Raw genomic sequence first — 19,720 nt, 5'->3', positions numbered from 1 at the left:
GCCTGCAACTAAAGGCTAGAAAAATTAAGTCCACAATGGCATACAAAAATGTGGTCACAATGCTTGCGGTAAATCTGTTCATGTGCTGCTTTTGTACGTTACTTCTTGCGGAAGCTATGCGCGCAAACCACCAGTTCAGAAGTGATTCAGCCTTTAGCAGGCTCAAAAGAATGGAATCCTCAATTAAAGCTCAAAGTACAGGAAAACTGGAACCTCTAGTGGGTATGGGTATTCCTGAGGTGGGCGAGGACAGAGCATATTTCATGATAATCGGAATGGGAACGCCACCAATAAGCATACGCTCACAAGTTGATACGGGCAGCGATCTAATTTGGTTTGACTGCACAGCCCTCCCCACGAGTTCCTCTACCTTCAAATCTCTCCCCTGCCCATCTTCCCTCTGCTCTAATCTTCCCAATTCGACCTGTTCAACCAGCTGTCAATTTTCTCATAATTACACAGGCAGCCGGAACATATCGGGCGAGTTATTCTCGGAGACCTTCACCATGACAAATGGAAGCGGGACTTCGCATTCCTTTGCTGGAGTAGCATTTGGGTGTAGCCATGACACCCAGCGAGACGGCGAGGTGGGTGCTGACGGCGTAGTGTGGAAAAATAGCCTCGTCGGGAGAAATGGCGTCGTGGGGCTTGGGCGACGGAAATTATCGCTCATCTCACAGATTGGCGAGTCTAAATTTTCCTACTGTCTTGCCGATGATTACTCGGAAGACTACGATGACATATCCTCCACGCCTCTCCTTTTCGGCAGCGCAGCAGAATTGAGCGCCACAGGAGTCTAGTCGACGATGATGATAAAAAACTCAGCCACGCCGGAGCTCAACAGCTACTATTACCTCTCAGTGGAAGGAATAAGTGTGGGGAACTTATCTGTGAATATTCCGCAAGGAACGTTCGATATACAAGCGAATGGAAGCGGGGGATTCATCATTGACTCTGTAACACCGTATACTGTTTTACCGAATGGAGCCTTCACTGCAGTAGGATCTGTTTTGGATTCTTTTTCGGATTCTTCTCCTTGGTACAAGAGAATTAACATCTCTCGAGATGGGTTTAGTCTATGCTATCAAGCAACTTATGCCTTTGCACCTTATCTGAATATGACGTTTCACATGGGTGGGGGCGCAGACTATGTTATTGAAGGAAAACAGAATTTCATTACATATACAGACGTTGATCCATCTGTAGTGTGTCTGGCAGTGCTGGATATGGGGGATGCTTCTGTTGAAGGTGTGCCAGCCGTCCTTGGAAATTTCCAACAACAAAATTATCATATTCTCTACGACAATGGCAATGAGACTCTTTCGTTTGTCCCCACCAATTGCAGGCGTCTTATCAATGGCCCTTTATTCTATCCCGAATACACACAGTCTAAAGCTCCAACTTTGAGCTGCCATGGTTTGTCGCTGGTGATACTTTCTATTGTAATTTCTTTATTAATAGATTAATCAAACGCAATAAAATTTCCAAGTTGTTGCTTGATATCAATCGTATGTTAACTGAAAGTAACCATCGCTCCATAATGTTGAATGGGCATGTTGGATAAATAAAGAACACTATAAATGAAGATATTAGTCAATAAATTATTTGATATAGTACATATAAATGATGCCACTGATTATTCATATTTATAATTGTTTTTTTCTATTGTTGTGTAATTTAAAATAGGTTGAAACATTTTTAATAATTTTTATTATGAACATTTCATTCAAAGATATTAGTTAATAGATTGTTTGATATAGTATTATTATTTCATATATATATATTTTTTCTTTTGTTATAATGTAATTTGAAATAGGCTGAAAATATTTATTTGTTTAGATTTGATAATGATTAAATTTTGGTTAATTTGGTCAAGCAATTTTAATTGTAATAATTGTGATGTTGAATCATATTGAACTTTTCATGAAAGTTCAATCAATTGTTTGGAGGTTCAAACTCATCAAAATGAAAAGGAATCATTCAATTTAATATTAATACAAATATATATTAAATAAAATATTAAGATTTGTTCTTTTAGAAATTTATAAATCATGAGCAATAATAATAAGGGGTATTAACTTTTAGTAACAGCATGCTTTGCATGACATTGTGCTTTCCTCAAAATCATTTGCACATTCCCATCTATTTAGAGTTTTGATATTTACAAATAGAAAAAACTATTGTAGCATCTCTAATAACTTTTTGTTTGTTTTCAAGAAAAGAATGACCATTATAGCGAAATATAATCATTAAATTACCGCAATAGATGCAAAGCTCAACTTAGTTAATATATCAAGACTTTTATCCCTGCACATATGAAATGCTCTTTTTTTTATTTTTATTTTTATAGTTTTCTATATTTTTTAAATTTTCTACATCACACCCCCCAAGAATAACAAGTTTCTATTGTAATAGAAATTTAAATTGCACCTTCTAAGCTAGAAAATTTAGAAAAACCTTACATAACTTTAAATTACATTCTAATATAAGTATAAATTCATATGATAGTAGTAACAACATTCATTTAATTTAAGTGTAAAATGAGAAAAATAATGACAACATTGATATGCAAGCTAGAAAACAAATTTATTAAATTAACATTTCCCCAAGTGCATTCACAAGAAAACTATCATGGATGGTGCAATATGGCAACTCAAAAGGAACTTCAAATGATTTATCGATTCTCTTCAATATAGGTACAATATTATTAGTGTATGATATAACATTGTATTAATTGTTATTACACCTGATATGATGCATGTAACCTTTTGAAATGTTAGAACAGCATCTTATATGACTATTCTAGCGTTTTGATGATTGGTATAATGACACATATGATTGATGTAGGCTTCCAAAATACTAAAATAACACCTTATTTAACTAGTATAACTTTATAACAATTAGAACAACACCTTATATGACTAATTAAATACTAAGGATGATTAGTGGTGGCTGGGAATGATGTAAACTAATAAATATGTAATTTGACCTTGCGGTTGGGATTTACTAATTTTACTCCTCCAAAGGTAGTTCTTAGGTATGGTTGACTAGAAATATAATAAAGAATTCATATCCATAAGTTTTTAATGCACACCAACTCTCTAAAGCCTTCAAAATTAATGCAACAACCCTTAAATACAATAAGAAAAATTCTATTACCTCTATAATATATCTTTAAATATCTAATGAATCAATGAAGTATTTAATAAACTATTATCTCGTAGGTCTATCTCTCAAAAATCTATCAAAAAATGGTCAAACACAGGTGTTGGGCACCCTACTCGAGGTGTTTCCACCTATTCAAAAGTCATCACAACTTTTAATAGTCTACTCTATGCTCTTATACCACTTTTGATGTTAGATATAAACTTGCACACACAGAAAAAAAGGAAGAAGGGTTATGTTGTATAATGTCTTCCCTAAATCAAAATCCATGCTAGTGTTCCCAACTTGATAATAACTATAATCATGAAAAAAAATGCACACCTAAAAAAGATGGAAGAAAAATAATATTGAAATGTTAAATGAAATGATTACACCTTAAGAATGAAACCCTCTCATGGAGTTTTGCATAATTTTAGTGGCGTAATGATATTTATGGAAGTCCTCCAAATGTTTTGTACAACCATTAAGATATAAGTTATCTAAAGCAGATACCGAGTTGAATAGTTTAGATTGGTTAATAGGAAAATGATAGCTAAATTTCAGTATAACAGATGTCAAACCAAAATTCTCAAAATCTTATCTTATTTATGGTTTCCGACTCATCTATTATTATTGTAGTTTCTATCTGAATCAATCGCATAAGAAAAGAAGAGCTAGAAAGCAACGAAGTTTCTGCCTATGAATGCAGGGACTGAGTTTGCGAAAAGGAGTCAGTCTATGGTTGAGCCACTTGCAAACTATGAAATGGTTCTCCATTGTGTGTATGGTTCTCCACTTGTAGACAGTTGTGAAATGGTTCTTCAGGGTTCTCCATTCAATTTCAAAAGATTCTTTCCCCTCCATTGAATTTAAAAATTTACTAAGGCATACCTTAGTTAAACTTCCCCACCACCTTGTCCAGCATACCCTTGAGATTCTGTTGATCCAGTCGCCTATAGATAAGTAGGGGGTAGCTTCGCCGAGAGCACCTGTTCCAGATCCTGAAGCAGCGAAGAGAGCAAAGGCAAAGCCCAGTAGCAAAAGGTGATACTACCAAGCCATAAAGTTCTCGCGAGCTACCCCCCACCAATATTGATAGCTTGTTCCGACTTTATGCACATTGCCTAGTTTATCCTAATAAGCATCCGTATAATAACCAGCAGCACCAGAGCAAGCAGAGGCAGTAGTAGGAGAGGCGTAGGAAATGGCGAGAGCATAGGCTTCAGTGGCAAAGCAAGCACCACAACTAATAGCATCAGAGCTGGTCTACAACCTATATTAACAAATCTTCCAAAATTTTGTCTATCAGAAATTATTGTCAACTAAAACTTTCATCAACTAACAGATTTTTTGATTTGAATACCCCGCATGTCATTAGATTTTATAAAATTTAAGACTTCCTGGTCGATTACACCTGTTGTGATGCTTTTCACTCCATTCAGTCTACTAGAGCCTAAGAATATATTTGCAGCATACATGGTTCCCATCATCATGAACAGGTCCTGTTCGCTATCTTGCTCTTGATTTTATTACACTTGAATCTTAGTAATTATGGATTAGAATTAAAACAAAAACACAGATATTGCTTACTATGAAATTTGAATATTCCAATTGAACTATAGAGTGCCATATTTTATCGTGAAAAGTTAATTCAACTCCAACTTCATATCACATCGGCTCACATATTTGTCCCTTGTTGCCAGTAGATGATACCACAGATCAATCTTGAGATAAAAGTGAAAGAAAAACATAGCAGATTGTAACCAGGACTTCGCCAATATGTTTAAAACTGTTTCAGAAAATAACATGTAAATTGTATCCAAAGATTTTGAGCATATAGAGCTGGAAAGTAAAGATCCTTGGCAGCAGAAACATGGACACTTAACTCCTTAACTAGTTAAATATTTTACCTTTATAAAATGCTATATTTCAGTATTTGAAAATAATTAGAAGATCCAAAGATTCTGACCGAGATGGAAGATGAAGAAGTGATTGGAAATGAATTGTTGTAATAAGCTTCACTTGTACTTACCTACAAAGATTCAATTCTTTGTAGATCTCAGTGAATTTTCTACCAAGTTGGTGCGCAACAGCCACAGAGGTTACCTCTAACATCAAAGTTGCAGGATTATGCCCATCCCTCATCTTGAGAATGGCCGGAATAGCCTTCAAGAAAATTATACCAATATTCACTCAAACCTTGCCTCATAATTTTTAGGCATAAATGACACTCAAGAAAAACCATACTTTCTTGGTATAGGGAATTTCTTTCTACCTCAAAATATTCTATTAGATTTTTTTATTGAAGGCCCAGTGCACCAGCATTAATGATTTCACTTTCCCACTTCACTAACAACAACTGCAATAAATGAAAAATTCACCAAGATTAGACTACAAAAAGAAGAATCTACCATTCTCAAATGTCATACCCCATGTAATTACCTCATCAAATGCTTAAAAAATATCAATACTTGGCTGGTGAATAGTGCAAACTACGATACACCCTGTATCCACAGTATTCCGCACTGCACATATTATAATAGCAGCAACCCGAGCATCTAAAGCCGAGGTGCGCTCATCCATGAATATGACTGAAGTTCATTTGTTGCTTCTAAAGCTCTCTTAACCAATTGACAATTTTTTGTATTTATGGCACTTTGTAAAGCATTAAAATGCTCCAGAGGTGATAAGATCTAAGCTGGAATTATGCTGCCAAAGTAGACAAGAAGCAATCACCCAAATTGAGGAATGCTTGAATGAGTTTCTGCATTCACTCTGGTTCCAGAGAACCATAAGATTCTTCCTCTAAAATTTTATTCAAGCATAATGAATGAAACCAAAAATTGAAATAAAATGGGGAATGAATTTAGGCTTCAAGCTAGTGTTGAAAAGTGAAATTGCTCTTAGAAACCAAACATAGAAGTTCAGGTAATTCCAACCAGAGTATACATAGCATAAACAAGATATTTTCACATACACGCACTACTTATTTGAAACATATAACTTCAAATGATACAAAAAAATTCCTATGCAAAATGTTGACAAAGAAAATCACATGGACAAACAATATGGCCAAAAAAGATTAATTTAATCTTTACTCTTGTTGCGTAAACTAGTTACCACTAAGACAAATCTATTAGGCATACCTTTATCAAATCTGCTAGATAATGTACGTCTATGTCATCAGAAACAATCGCTTTATTGAGTTGGTTTCGTAAATGCTCTTCTTCTGTACTCTCTGCATTTATGCAGAATATACCTTCCATTTGCAAGCTCATATAAAACAAATGTCAGTGAGACCGCAAGACAATTGTGAACTCCTCAAGCACTATTCAGATGCAATGAAATATGTTTATTATGTAAGAATAGAACTACATACCTTCAAACCTCCTTAGGCATACAGCCATTCCTGCATAAGCAAAAGAATAGGGAGCACATTGTTCCCTTTTGAATCATAACAGCACAACATTGATTCTACCGACAACCCAAAGACGCACTGCAAAATATTTTTTAAAAGGAATAAGATGCACATCCGTACAATTTGCCATTAGAAAATATATAATCCACCAGCTGTTGAATCTGAAGGATATGAAACATGACCAGACAGAATTAAAAAAGAAGCTGGAAGGCAACTATAGGAGAAGAGATGCAAATGTAGCATAGCAGACCTAGAACTAAAGAGACCAAAAATAAAAAAAATATAATCCATCCAACTTTCATCAGTTACCGTTACTTCGTAACACTAACAAATCTATGATATCCGTCTCACCAGTTTGATCGCTATCTGGCATGCAACATACATGATAAAAATGATTTGCCACCAGAAAAGATCACAAAGGATGAAAGAAAATATGAGAAGACAACTGTTTACTTATTTACCGATACCAGCTCCTGTAGATCTTGCAATGTACTGGCAGAGACCTCGTCGATAGTGCGTTCTCTTGCATTGATACCTACAAATTCATCTACCAACTAATTGCAGACTACCAAAATATGTTGGATTAAAGATAATTGATGTCGCAAACATGCATACAACTCATGCTTTAATTGTAGAACTCCAGTTCTTTCTATGCACAAGAAGAAAACTTTTTTCAGTTTTTTTGAGACAATTATTTCAGTTTTATTTTTAGTGGAATAAATCATGTGTACTCACATGTTTTATTTTTAGGAGACTATTCAATTAATTATTTTATTTAAATAATGCATAATGAATGTAATCAGGAATGAATTATTTGTTGGAAGAGGTTGCAACCTCTATAAAAACTCCTAAATTGCAATGTTTAGTATGGCTTGCAACAATTTAATTTGGTTTTCCAGATTTGACTAAAAGATTTGTGTTTGTAATTAAAAGATTTCTTTTCTTTAATGAATTTGTTGTAGCAGTTCTTTGTTTTTCAGAATTCAACAAATGGTATTAGAGCATTAGAAGGGATCCATGGAAGAGTTCAAGAATTTGCAGTGTTGAAAAAGATTGTGGGAAAGTCCATTACTGTTATTGGAAGTCAGAAAGGAAGGTTGCAGATCCCTGAAAGGTGAGATTTCAGTCACCAATAATTATTGAAGTCTTTGTTTCCTTAGTCGCTTGATTGTAGAAGCTTCCATAAAAGAAGTTTGAAGAAAATTGAAAAGTCTTAGAAGAGAAAGAAGAGCGTAGAAGAAGTGTATTAGGGAAATTTAAATTGTGTGTTTGAATGGGAAAAATAGGAAAAAAGACGAAAAAACAAAACACAAGTTTAATTTGTGAGAAGGATCTATTGAAAGAAGAATTGATGAAAACAAACAAGTGTAATTCAAAATTAATGGAAACTAAAATGAGATTGAAGATGGCATCGTTCGCAAAGGAGTCTACTGGGTTTCAAGCTAGGGCATCGATGCCTTAGCTCATGGGTAGTTGTTGTCTGCTGGTGCGTCCAGGGGAGGGTGGTGGAGTTTAGTGTAGGGAGGGGAGGAGTTTCTTTAGGGGTGGTAGGTATTGGTGGTTGAGTGGTGGTCTGCGGGAGGAGGGTTGTGTTGCGCATGACAAGGGCTCGGGGTTCCCTGCAGGCCCATGGATAGCCAGTGGGGTAGGGGGGTTGTCTTCTTTTCCATTCAGTGGTGCTTGGGAGGGGTGGGTTTTTGTTACCTTGCAGGGGTGTGATTCCTTGCTTTTTCCCCTTTGGGATGTGGGTTTTTTGTGAGGTACAATGTCTAGTATTGAGGGAGAGGCCTCGAAGGCACCTCCCATCATGGATTTTCATGTCATGGTGGGTTCAAAGTCCCCATCCCAAAGTATCAAGACTTTTGATAGAATCTTTTTGCCTCAGATTCGGGGTTTGGTAGTGATGGTGGTTCTTGGATTACAAAGATTAATGGCTGTCTGGAGAGATGCAGTGAGAGACTGAAGTTGGTTATTCCTCCAAAGATGATAGCTGAAGATGTTGAATACTTTTCAAAACACTCACTATGTTACAAGTTTTTGGGGATGATGGTTTCTCTGCAATTTTTGGAAAAATAGGTGCAGAGGACTTGGGCAGCAGAAGGGGAAATGGAGATTATGCTATTGGAAAACAACTACTTCATGGTTACATTCAACTGCATGGAGGATCACAATAGGGTTTTTGAAGGAGGCCTGTATTTTTACAACCAGGTGGGGTTGTTCATCAAACCTTGACATGCAAGGTTTAAACCTTCAGAGGAGAGCCTGAATAGGGTCCCAGTGTGGGTTTGATTATAGCATTTTCCGGTGAAATGCTATCAAGAGGATGTGTTGTGGATGATCACTTCATTGCTTGGGAAGCTTGTTGGATCTTCAACGCAAACCCTAGGGAGAAAGGTAATGAATTTTCTTGTATCTATGTTGAAATTGATCTTAGTAAACCTTTACCAAATATGATAGATATGTGTGCGGGCTCTTATTCTTGGGTTCAATAGTTGTATTATGAGAATTTTCCATTTCGGCGCCGTCTATGTCATGAGTATGGTCATTTACAGTGCAAGTGTCCTAGGTATAAACTGGTGGTGCGCCAACATCAACAGTTGACCCATAACGTAGATGGGCCTGATAAAGGAAAAGATGCCATGTTGGATGAGGTAGTGGGTGTAGATAGTTGTCTTAGTTAGGACAAAGAAAAGGAATCAAGGACAAAAGAGGTCCTTGAAGGAGACACAAGAGGAGGACACCTTTAACAGATTTGAAGCCTTGGATGAACTTATCCAATAGGAAGTGAACCCTGGGTTAATTTCTTTGGATCAAGGTGCATCAAGGTTGGTTCTAGAAAGTGTGATCTGGACTCTACCCAAGCTCTGCAAGTGTTTGGAAGTCAGAAAATAGAGATGGATCAGCGAGTAGTGGCCCAATTGGGACCCACTTCTAGTGCAGAAGTGAAGTTGGCTGGGGGAGAGTGTTCTCCTGTAGCTCAAACATTGGAATTTGCTGAGGTCAAAAGTAATAAAACCTCCTTACACCTGGGTCTTCATCAAAAAGACATTAAGAAAGGAGCATCGAAGAAGAATTCGAAGGTTGGCAGAAAGAAGGATTTGGATAAGATAAAATTGATGGGAGAGAATTTGGTTGAGTCAGGGTCAGTAAAGACTCTGGATTCTCATTTTTCCAATCCCCTAAAATGATTGTGCTATCATGGAATGTGAGGGGCTTGAACAAAGGCCCTAGACAAAAAATTGTTTGGGAGTTGATAAGGAGTCATTCACCTGATGTCCTTTTTGGCAAGAAACTAAACTTTTTGTGGAAAGTATGATGGGTGTGGTGTTGAAGCTTTGGAGGAGAGGTGAGTGTCAATGTATTGTAGTAGTTGGCTCCTCTAGAGGGGTGGCCTATCTTTGGAACCCCTTGAGGATTCATCCTATTTAGTGGGTTGCTTCCAGATCTTATTTATCCAGGGTTTCCTCTAGTCTTGAGACTGGGGAATATATCTTGTTTACTAACATTTATGCCCCCACTAATTTTTAGGGTAAGCAGAATTTATGGTCTCACATTTCTTTTATGTGAGGGTTGTTCCCTTTTCATCCTTGGATTATGATGGGAGATTTCAATGCTATTTTAGAGTTGTGTTAGAAGAAGGGTGGTGTTATGCATTTGTAACCTTCTTCTTTCCTTCTCCAGAATAGTATATCTTCATTCCATCTTATTGATATTAAGCCTGGTAATTATCTGTTCACATGGAACAACAGGAGGGTAGGGGAGTATTGGATTGCAGAGATTTTGGATTGCTTTCTGGGTTTTGGTTTTTGGGTTGGTGGGGGGTGGTCCACATCTTTGGAGATTCTAGACTGGAGAGGGTCAGACCACTAGCCCATAAAGTTGGTGTCTTCTTCTGCTCGAGTCACCCTCACTCATTCATTCAAATTCTAGCTTATGTGGTTACGGGATCCTTCTTTAGAGGATCATGTTGCGGAGTAGTGGAGGAAAGGGAGGCCAACTTTTGGCACTGCTATGTACACTTTTGCCAAGAAGTTGCAATTTGTTAAGGTTCAGTTTAAATGGTGGAACCACCCGTGTTTCAAGAATATTTTTCATGCTAAGAAAGGTGCTCAAATAGTGTTCAATGGCATTACCAGGGAAATAAGAGAGCATGGTTTGTCTGAATCCTTTCTTAGGGAAGAAGACAGAGAAGTCAAGGCTTTAGAAGAATGCGAGCTTAGGGAGGAAGTCTATTGGAAAGAGAGAGCTCATATTGATTGGCATCAAGCGGGGGACAAGAAGACTACATTCTTCTTCAATTTAGTGAAAGAAAGAAGACATGGCAATTCTATTCCTGTTCTGGCCAATGTTAAAGGTGAGTAGTGTTTATCCTTGCACGATATCTCTAGGGAGTCTATACAATATTTTTGGTCCTTCTTTAGTGAGGATATGTAGGGGAAATCAGAAGAGGAGAATCAGGTTCTTTCTTGTATTCCTTCTATAGTTACTAGGGAGATGAATGAGTAGCTTATGGGTCCTATTTTGCTAGAAGAACTTGAGAGGATTATTTTTCACATGAGGAAAGGAAAAGACCCTGGTCCAGATGGGTTTCCAATTGAGTTCTTTCAAGATTTCTGGGATATTATCAAATTGGACTTATTGGAGGTGGTCCAAGAGTCCCAGAGGAATAAGAAGATGCTTCATGCATTGAATGCAACTTTCATTACACTAATCCCCAAGTGTGATGGGGTTGACTGGTTAGGCCAGTTCCACCCTATCTCTCTCTGTAATATGATCTATAAGATCATTTCTAAGTTGATAGTAGAGAGGTTGAAGAACTGGCTTGGAGATGTCATCTTAGAGGAAGAGAGTGGGTTCGTGGAAGGTTGCCAAATCCTGGATGGTGTGATCATTGCTACTGATACCTGTAATTTTATGGAAGCTTCCAAGGAAAAAGCTATGTTTATTAAGATGGATATGGCTAAGGCTTATGATAGTCCATTAGTCCTTTATCCAGAAGATCCTTAGGGCCTTTGGCTTTGTTGATGAATGGATTCAATGGGTAATGAGTTGTGTTACATCTACCTCCTTCTCTGTGCGAATTAATGGAGATCATACATAGTTTTTTGGTACATCTAGGGGTCTTCGTCAGGGGGACCCCCTCTCCCCGTACTTATTCATTCTTCTAGATGAGGGTCTGGGGAGGTTGATTAAGCATAATGTGGGTCTGGGTATTCTTCAAGGTTGGAGTTGGGGAAATGACTTGCATCCTCAATCTCATTTGCATTTTGCTGATGACACAACCCTGATGGGATTAGCTCGGATTAGAGAAGGTCCAAATCTATGTAAAGTTTTGGATGTTTATCTTTTTGCTTTAGGCCAGTTGATCAATGAGGATAAATCTACCATTCTCTTCTTCAACACACCTGGAACTATTCAGAGGAGGATTTCTCATATCCTGAGATTCCAGGTCGGTTCTCTTCCTTTGACTTACTTTGGTATTCCTATCTCTACTGGTAATCCTCCTAGGGATTCATGGCAGGGTATCTTGGATAAATTTTGCGTGAAGGTTGAACATTGGACACATAGATGGTTATCCTTTGTTGGGAGGGTTCAATTGATCCAATTGGTCGTTCAAGCTCTTTCGATTGATCATTGTATGCTCCAAGTGGCCCCTAAGTGGTTCTTGAAGGGATTGGATTCTTTGGGAAGACAATTCTTATGGGTAGGTAACCTGTCTTCCTACAAATGGTGTCTTGTCAATTGGGACTTGGTGTGTAGCCCGAAGCAGTTGGGTGATCTTGGCTTAAGGCAATTTGTTTTATTTGGGGAGACTTTGGCGGCTAAATTGTACTGGAGGTTGTGTGTTAAACAAGATCAAGGTTGGGCTAGGATTTTGTCTTGTAAATATATGCAGAGCATCCCAAAGGAGGAAATCCCAAGATATCCACTTGAGGGAAAAGGTTCATCGATTTAGAGTACTCTCAAGAAAGGGGCTTTTGTTATAAAGGAAGGAGTTTTTTGGATATGTAAGAGGGGAGAAGAGGTTCTTTTCTGGTTCAACTCTTGGGATGGATATCCCCGCATCCTTGATCAGTTTCCCAACCTTGAGAACCTTTACCAGAGGTTCCTGGAGGCAGGTGGGTCTAGGGTGAGTGACTTTAAGGTTGTTTATAGGTGTGGGCATTTGGATTTGGAGCGGTGGAAGGATCCTAGTGAATAGTCAATTGCTAGTATGGAATAAGAGTGTGCTGAGCTGTATGGCATTTTGACAAGTAGACATTGTATCTCCCTTAAGGGTAGGGATAGACTTGCTTGGTCCCCAAACCATGAGGGCATATTTTGTTGTGGCTAGTGGGTACTAAGAGCTGTTGTCCCGAAGATTGGAGGACTTGGTAATGGGGAGGAGGATTCCTCACACCTATTCTTCAGATGCCCTTTCTTGCTACTAATTTGGCATTACTGGTGGAGGGTGTGGAAGCACCCTTGTGTTCCCGCAGATTCTTTGGTGGAGTTTTGGAGTAGTTTGGGCAGGCCTCCTATTTTGTCCTCTTTTCTCCAGACTGTCTGGCATATTAGGCCCATTTTCATACTATGGTAGATCTGGCTAGAGAGGAATAGGAGGATATTTTTGGAGGTTAGATCGTTAGTTTAGCAAATGTGAAATAAAATCATTGGTATGATTAGGGAGATGATGGAAGCTAAATGTGAGGTGAATTTTCCTTTGGATAGAGGTGAGGATGATATTGTGAGTAGGTTGGATTTGTAGGAGATATCTCCTGCCTCAGCTTGTGTCATGAGAGGTAGATGTGCTATGAAGAAGGTTCAAAGGGTGGGAAGGTGGATTCCCCCTTAGGATGAGTCTATCAAGATTAGCACTGATGGTTTCTCTAGGGGTAATCTGGGCTCTTCTAGGATTGGTGGTGTTGGTAGGGATAGTAGGGGGAGGTGGTTTTCTTCTTCTTGGTGCATAAAGGGCGACAGTCTAATAAATTTATGGAGGGATTAGCAATTTTCTATTCCCTTGAGTGTGCCTTGGAGTTGGAGTGGCGGAAGGTTATGCAAGTCAGATTCATTAATTATTGTTAACTTGTTGATTGAGCAGAAGGTGAATGGGATTCACTAGCAGCTGGCAGGGATCGTTCACTAGATTCTTCAAATTAGTTCTATGATCAAGAAGGTGTCTTTCATCCACATTCCTCATGAATCAAATAGAGCAATTGATTGTTTGGCTAAGTGGGCCTCGGAACATGATGATGATTGGAAAGTTTAAGGTTGGGAGAAACTCTCCCCGTATTACTGTTAGGACCTGCATAAGATATTTGTTAAGGATATGGATAGTTACGGAGCTGACTAATCTTGGGTTGGTCTTGTGGTTCCCTCCTGGGTCTTTGAGACTCTAGTTCTCTTTTGTAATTCTTGATTCTGATTTTCAATAAAGTTTTTACCCCTTTATTAAAAAAAATTCAGAATTGATAGAAACAATAAAAAAATTGAGAAAAGACATATATGAAAGTTCATGTGAGAATGATATTCTTAAAAAAGAATTGGAGAAAGTTGAACAATAAAATGTAGAATTAAATAAAAAGTTAAAGGTTTTTTAATAAGTCCAAAAAAAGAATGATGATCTTTAAAAATAGATAACATTGTTGGCCTAAGAAAATGTGAGTTTAAGGTTGAAAGCTTTAGCATGTGATGCTTCATGTGATACAAGTGATTTGTGTCCTTCAATTGATATGGATGGTATACCAAAAGTTTGTTCGGGTGGAGATAGTCAAGTTGAAAGTAAGGATGTGTTTGCATGCACATGTGCAAGTTGTCATATTAAAAACAAAGGTTACGCTAAAAATAATATTGGTATGAAGATGATGCAGAAAATGGGTTATAAAGGAAAAGGTTTGGAAAAGCTTGAGCAATAAATTCAAGAGCCCATCCATCCAATTATGAGACCAAAGTATGAAGGTCTTGGATATTGTAAGAAATAGAGATTTGATGTTGCTAGTGTTACACGCTTGTGTAAATCAGCTAAAAGAATTCAGTGTTCACATTGCCATTGAGAAGGACATACTGAAGATAAGTGTTGAGGTCTTCACCCTTATTCAATTTGAGGGTTGAAGAATCATTGTGAGAAGTCATGTTGGAATGAAGAGATGAATGAGAAATCTAAGAAAGGTTGTATGCAGATTGATTATGGTTGGATCGATGGATCTTGCTGGCAAAAGTTAATGAATATGTTCAAAACATTGTACAAGCCTAAATGTTTGCATGTGAATGGGAGAAGTGATCAAACATAGTTTGGATGTTTGAGTCAAGTTACAGATGACTGGTTGCTATGATGGCACATTGAAGTGCCACGAGTCTACTTTAAGTAAAGGAAGGGGAGGGAAGACTTTGTGATCTCTCATGAAGTGAGTTGCCAAAGTTTGGATTTTACTACATTGAATTCTCTTGTACAACAAGGTCACATAAGGTTACAAAGATTTAGTTTCTCAAAGCTTCAAGATAAATTTGTGATTCTCAGCATCAAGGGGGAGTATGAAGATAATTGATGCCCTGAATATGCATACAACTCATGTTTTAATTTTAGAAGTCTAGTTTCTTTCCATGTACAACAAGAAAACTTATATTAGTTTTCTTTTAGAGAATTAGTTCATTTTTATTTTTAGTGAAATAAATCATGTGCACTCACATGTTTTATTTTTAGGAGAAAATTTATAGTTTTATTTGGTTAATTATTTTTGAGACTCAATTAATTATTTTATTCGAATAATGCATAGTGAATGCATGAAATGTAATCAGGAGTGAACTATTTGTTGGAAGAGGTTGAAACCTCTATAAAAACTGTTGAATTGCAATGTTTAGTATGTCTTGCAACAATTTAATTGGGTTTTCCAGATTTGAATAAAGGATTTGTGTTTGTATTAAAAGATTTCTTTTTTTTATGAATTTTCTATACCAGTTCTCAGTTTTTTTAGAATTCAACATGGATAAGTATTTCAAATAAAAAAATGTGCAAGTTGTACATAATGTATACATGAAAAAAATTTAGACAAAAAAATGAGATAGTTTGATTGGCTTAGGAAAAAAAGATTAATCATTGTTTCATTAAGAATCGCTCAGGTATAATTTCTTGCAAGCAAGAACTAATAATTGAAAAGCAATTTATCTACTAACTTCTAACAATATTGGCATTAGAAAACTATCCTACCTAGTAGTGAAGTCATATCAAGTGTGAGAAGTTGCCCCTCCTCCTGATGAAGCTCTCTTGATTTATCTTACTGGTGATGATCTGATTCAACTAGCTTCCTCTATCCTTTCTTAATGGAGTGTTGATTTTCTTCTTTTGGTAAAGTTATGTGACTCAATCTATCTCTCACTCATATGACAATGATCATGATAACACTTATAAGAATATGGCAGCAGATGGAAGAAGATTTAGAAAGGAAATGGAAGATGAGACTAACACAAGGTAATGATGGTTTATAATCCATGTCTTACATAAAGTCTCCTGAGGGCATGGGGAAATATCATTCAAATTCGTGGCATTTCATCCTTTGTTTTTCCTTGATATTAAGTATTCTCATGGTGTGATTTTAAAAAAAATACATCGTCTTCTCTTTTTTGTTGCCACACCATTTAGAAGGTATGAGTGGTAACTAGTTGACATAGAATTTGAACAAAAACTACATGGATGGCTTTTCTCTTTCCCCATGTCACTATTTCTCTTGTCGATTAGGTTTTCATTAAACTCAACTTCATTCATCATGAGTTGGTTTATTCCCATATTATTTTAGTTTGTAAAATTTAATATATTTTATTATTAATTAGCTATTATTTTAAGTCAATTAAATTTATATTATATTAAAACAACATAATACATAAATTCAAATATCAAGACAAATTGACATGAGCACCAAGTTATGAGTGGCAAGAGGAGTTCATAACATTGACAAAGGGTGTTATAATAGGAAAGAAGAGTAATTAAAAAAGGATGCCTCTTAGAATAAAATAAAAAGAAGATTAATAGAGTAATTGAATCCCTAATTAAGATGTTCATAAGAATGGAACTAGTTTAAGAGGAAAAAGGAAGTGGCCATGCACATTGAAGAGTAGAATATGTGAGTGATGAAAATGAAGGACCAAAATAGGAGGGATGGGAAAAGGAAGGTGCACTAGATAAAATGGATGCTGGAGACTATAATTAAATAATTTCATCTTCAAGATTGATAAAAAAATGAAAATGGAGTTTCTAGTTAGTATTTTTAGGCTAAGAAAATCTAATTCATTAGGTAATTAAATGTAAGGATATTTTGAGTATAATCAAATAGAGGACCTTAAGAGTATCAAGGTATCACTACTAAAGAAACAATTTCATGTTGCACATTAGTAGAAAGATGTTGAATTGAAATAAAAAATAGTGGGAAGAAAAAATGACAAGTTAGAATACAAAAGTGACTATAATGAACGCCATATTATTTTCACGATTATTGATCTAAGTTGTAGAATAAATTATAGAAATTATAGAAAATGGAGCTTCATGCAAATACACAAAATATTTTTTTTATAAAATTAAGTCATAATGACTAGATCATGTGAGAGTTTCTTCATGCATCAATGTCTTAAAGATGAAAATTTAGTATGATTTGAGCATCATAAAGCTATATTATTTTTAAGAGGCATATCAATAGGTACCAATAATTAAGAGATAAAAATCAAGAAATTATAGCTACTTATATAAAGTTAGAGGCTGGTATATTAAGGATACATATATGTAATCAAGAAAGGGAAATTACAACCACTATATATTGGTTAGATTTTTACATAGAAGAAAAGACATAGAACAATACGAATATGTTATTCTTGAAAAACCATTTTGTTTTTGATGTAGAGGTTAGATTTTTCAATCAAATTATTCTATATGTGGACATTCTAGATGTTGATTCTATAAATTTCCACAACACATGTTAGAAGAAATAAGATGGAGGAGGCTACTAATTTACATGTAATTAAACAAGTTCAAGAATCCATATGATCCAACAATCATTGAGTGATTCTATTTAGTTGTCAAGGGAGAACTTACAATAAAAAAAGATAACTTTGGAGTTGACAAATAATTAGAATGGGACCATTTGAAGGATAAACCTATTTGCTACAATACTCAATATTGGTTTCAATTTGTAGGAGAACACAACTAATAGTGCATATATACACAACCTAGTTTCAACAGAATACAAGAGAAGTTAGGGTTTAAAGGAGTGTCTGTACAAGTTGTCATTATCTCCCATTGTTTGATAGATCAAAAAAATAATGATAAAAAACCAATAGGTGCCCAATTAATTAAACAATTTGATTAACATACAGACTAATCTTTATAAATGATGACCCCCAGTGAACTTGCCTCTAGTAGTAATTAAGAGAATTTGGAAAACGGGATTGAATAGATGCTCAATGAAATACAATTAAGTGATCACATTATTTTTGATTAAGGGAAAACAGGTTTGGAGAGGACTAGAAACCCCGTACATCAAGTTTTAAAGGGACTTGAAACCCTCAAATTTTGTGAGGATTTGAAACCTACAAAGAAACTTCTACCATAAAGATAGGCAAATAAGATCAACAAACTAAAACAATAGATTTGGCTAGAACTAGCCAAAAGCTAGCACAACCAAAAATAGAAAAAAATGAGCACCAAACCAGCTGGCAACACAACATAAATCATTAGATTAAGTCGATAGACTCCCACATCAAAACATCAAGGATTTTCTGAGCTCCCTTAGCCATGTTCAGAAAAATTAGGCAGCAAAAGGCTAGCCCATCCCTTAACCAAAAACAACTACAGTCTGTGATGGGCCCTCAAAAACTATTAGCAGCTAGTGAGAATTGATTACATAAAAGAAACATTAAAAACTGAATCGAGACATAGGGGTTTTGAAAGGCTCCCCTAACCTTCAAGAGATTGTGTTTTGAATGCCTCCCACAACCAAAGGGTATATCAAGGCCCCTGCAAACCACAATGGGTTTTGAGCAAGCTCCCAAAACCAATAGTAAACTGAGTTTTGGGAAAGGTCCCAAAATCCACAAGTTAAAGCCAACAGAGAAAAACTAGTTGAAAATAATCTCCCCTTTGTTAGAGCACTTTTCCACCTCTATAAGAAAAGGACCCACTTCTATAGGATCTAAAGAGATACAGATCACTAGTTGAGCCTTCCAAGCACCATTCAACACCATAAAGGTCAAGGGAAAAAAAAAACCACACCCACACACAGAAGATCTGAGATTAAAAAAGGCTCTTGAAGCCTTCATAGAAAATAAAGGCCCATAGTAAGTAAGAACCTAGCGAACTGACAGAACTAGATAATACACCTCCACAGGATTAGAGTGGTCAGGAACAATCATTTTGGTAAAGAAAGAAGATTAGTTTCCAGCCTCCAAAAATAGGGCAATAGATCCCCTTAAAAAAATCCATCTTGAAAAGATTGACCAGACACTGCTTCCTCCCACCAGGATTCTATTCACCTCTATAGATTAATTAAGGAGGGAAAAAGGAGGAACAGAGCTCCCCTACGAAGAAAAAAACTCTCCAAAGGCAATAGACAACCTGAGGGGGTAGAAGAGCTCAAGAACCCTAACAAAGGCCAAGTCCAAGTAGATCCATCTAGGTCCCAAATAGCACCCCCACACTCCACCGAGATAAGGGTAGTGACACATCCATAGGTCATAGTCAGACCAATAGGGAGGATAGCAATGAGGAACCCACAACTACAAAGGGGCTATAGAGGGTGAGCCACAAAAGGCCAAATCTCCCACCGCCAAGCCTCCCCCTTGACGAGGCCCACATAGAGGAACAACAACCACTGCACCAAGTCTCCATTAGACCAGCATCCACTCTTTCAACCAGTTCTAGTTCTGCTATCATGGCTACCCAGTAAACAACCATAAGCGAAGGAGTGGACCAAAATGAAACAAGGCACAAAAATGCCATCGCCATCACCATCTTTCAAGTCTTCAACAACCTCCTCTGAAACCCTAGTCCCGCTCTTGCATCCCTTCCTGCTCCTAGACTCACCATGCTCCTTGTTCTCTCCTTTGTTATGTGTGTTAAGTGATCACACTATTAGTGTTGAATTGAATCATATTTTGTATTCTTAGATTACTCTTAGTAGAAGTAGTGCGTGGAGG

General features: G+C 36.7%; 1 protein-coding gene across 1 annotated transcript; it reads left to right on the top strand.

Annotated features, from left to right (window-relative positions):
- The first annotated feature begins 35 nt into the window (after positions 1–35).
- Positions 36–800, top strand: LOC131863418 (aspartic proteinase nepenthesin-2-like). Its single transcript, XM_059215122.1, has one exon. It carries the CDS (start codon positions 36–38, stop codon positions 798–800), a length of 765 nt encoding a protein of 254 aa, XP_059071105.1.
- Positions 801–19,720: the final 18,920 nt, after the last annotated feature.

This window comes from Cryptomeria japonica, unplaced genomic scaffold, assembly GCF_030272615.1.
Source record: "Cryptomeria japonica unplaced genomic scaffold, Sugi_1.0 HiC_scaffold_62, whole genome shotgun sequence".
NCBI classification, from domain to species: Eukaryota; Viridiplantae; Streptophyta; class Pinopsida; order Cupressales; family Cupressaceae; genus Cryptomeria; species Cryptomeria japonica.
The sequence above is the reverse complement of the archived record's forward strand: the minus strand, read 5'-3'. Positions and strand labels throughout refer to the sequence as shown.

Excerpts from the sequence above, each read along its gene's own strand:
- LOC131863418 (XM_059215122.1), top strand. The coding sequence starts at position 36 with ATGGCATACAAAAATGTGGTCACAATGCTTGCGGTAAATCTGTTCATG.